This window comes from Dendropsophus ebraccatus, chromosome 10 (genome assembly GCF_027789765.1).
Source record: "Dendropsophus ebraccatus isolate aDenEbr1 chromosome 10, aDenEbr1.pat, whole genome shotgun sequence".
Lineage (NCBI taxonomy): Eukaryota > Metazoa > Chordata > Amphibia > Anura > Hylidae > Dendropsophus > Dendropsophus ebraccatus.
The window spans coordinates 81099555-81101425 of record NC_091463.1 but is presented as its reverse complement, the minus strand read 5'-3'; the positions used below and the strand labels follow the sequence as shown (position 1 = coordinate 81101425).

Below are 1871 nucleotides of genomic sequence, written 5' to 3'. Positions count from 1 at the left end.
ATGAATCCAATGAATGAGACAGCGGTGACCTTCTTTATTATTAAGGGGATTTCTGATAACCCAATCCTCCAACCTCTAACCTTTCTTCTGGTTCTCCTGATGTATATAGTAATCCTTGGTGGTAATACGACCATCCTTATAATAGTCTGCCTGAGTCCTCAGCTCCATACCCCCATGTACTTCTTCTTGTGTAACCTGTCCATCTTGGACGTATCTTCTAGCACAGTCACTCTTCATAAGACTCTTAGTAGCTTCTTATCAGGGGATAAAACCGTTTCCTCCCATCTTTGTATAGCTGAAATGTATATTTTTATTTCTCTGGTTGGCAATGAGTTGATGTTGTTGACAGCCATGAGTTATGATCGCTATGTTGCCGTCTGTAAGCCGCTTCATTATTCCTCCGTCATGGGCCCAGGCCTGTGCGCCGCTTTGGCCACTCTATGTTGGGTATTTAATTTTATAGAATCGTCTCCTATTTTTATTTTAATTTACAGATTTTCTTGTTATAAATCAAACATAATCAACCATTTCTTCTGTGACATAGTGCCCATAATGAAGCTTATATGTAATGACACTTCACTGACCAACCTCTTCATTTTCCTCTGTGGACTCTTCCTCTCCATCTTCCCCTTTCTGTTCACGTTCATCCCATATATTTTTATTATCATCGCTATACTGAAAATTAGTTCTGGAAAACGTAAAGCTTTCTACACGTGTTCTTCCCACCTCAGTGTGGTCATACTTCTCTATGTGACTCTTATCTGTCAGTACATGAGGCCGGTTTCAATGGACGGTTTGGATTCTAGCAAGCTTTTCTCTCTGTTTAATACGGCTGCAGTCCCTCTACTTAACCCCTTGATCTACAGCTTGAAAAATAAGGATGTAAAATCTGCACTGAAACATCTCAGGCATCAAATGGCCAGAAAGCTGGGCAAGGAGTTCTGAAACTTTTTGTAAATTTTGTGGCAATTTATGTAATTCAGAGGAAGCGAGCTGATAAGATCATAAAACAAATACATGTCAAACCCCAAAAATCCATGCCAAGGCTATAGTTAAAGAAGAAGTCCAGCAAAAATTTTTATAAAAGTATTGTATTGCCCCGCAAAAGTTATACAAATCACCGATATACACTTATTACAGGAAATGCTTATAAAGTGCTTTTTCCCTGCACTTACTACTGCATCAAGGCTTTACTTCCTGGATTACATGGTGATATCACTTCCTGGATAACATGGTGATGTCACTTCCTGGATAACATGGTGATGTCACGACCCGACTCCCAGAGCTGTGCGGGCTGTGGCTGCTGGAGAGGATGATAGCGGGGGAACACTGAGGGATACAGGGCACTGGAGGGACACTGAGCATCCCTCTGCCATCATCCTCTCCAGCAGCCACAGCCCGCACAGCTCTGGGAGTTGTGTCGTGACATCACCATTTTTTCCAGGAAGTGAAGCCTTGATGCAGTAGTAAGTGCAGGGAAAAAGGCACTTTATGTGAATTTCCCGTAATAAGTGTATATTGGTTTTTGCGGGGCAATACAATACTTTAATAAAAATTTTCGCTTGACTTCCCCTTTAAAGGTGAATGGGCCCCAATGCAAAAGCTTGACTTGCCCCTTTGTTCATGGGGGATAAGCTGCCGCCAGAGCTTTAGCAGGTCAGGCATGAGCAGTCAAGCCTAACATGGTTTATGGGCCAATTTTTTACTCTTGATATTTACATGTAGGTGACCATAGATACTTTGTGCCTAATGTTATTCAAGCTGATGATTGGCTTCTTGTGATCAAGTGCAATAAAATGGTATTTGTATAATGCAATCTATGTGTTGAAGTAAGATAAACCAGCTGTATTTCTCTTGGTAAATGCATGTTA

General features: G+C 41.2%; 1 protein-coding gene across 1 annotated transcript; it reads left to right on the top strand.

Annotated features, from left to right (window-relative positions):
- Window positions 1–945, top strand: LOC138766446 (olfactory receptor 6C1-like). Its single transcript, XM_069944040.1, has one exon. The coding sequence runs from the start codon at window positions 1–3 to the stop codon at window positions 943–945; it is 945 nt and encodes a 314-aa protein (XP_069800141.1).
- The last annotated feature ends 926 nt before the right edge of the window (window positions 946–1871 follow it).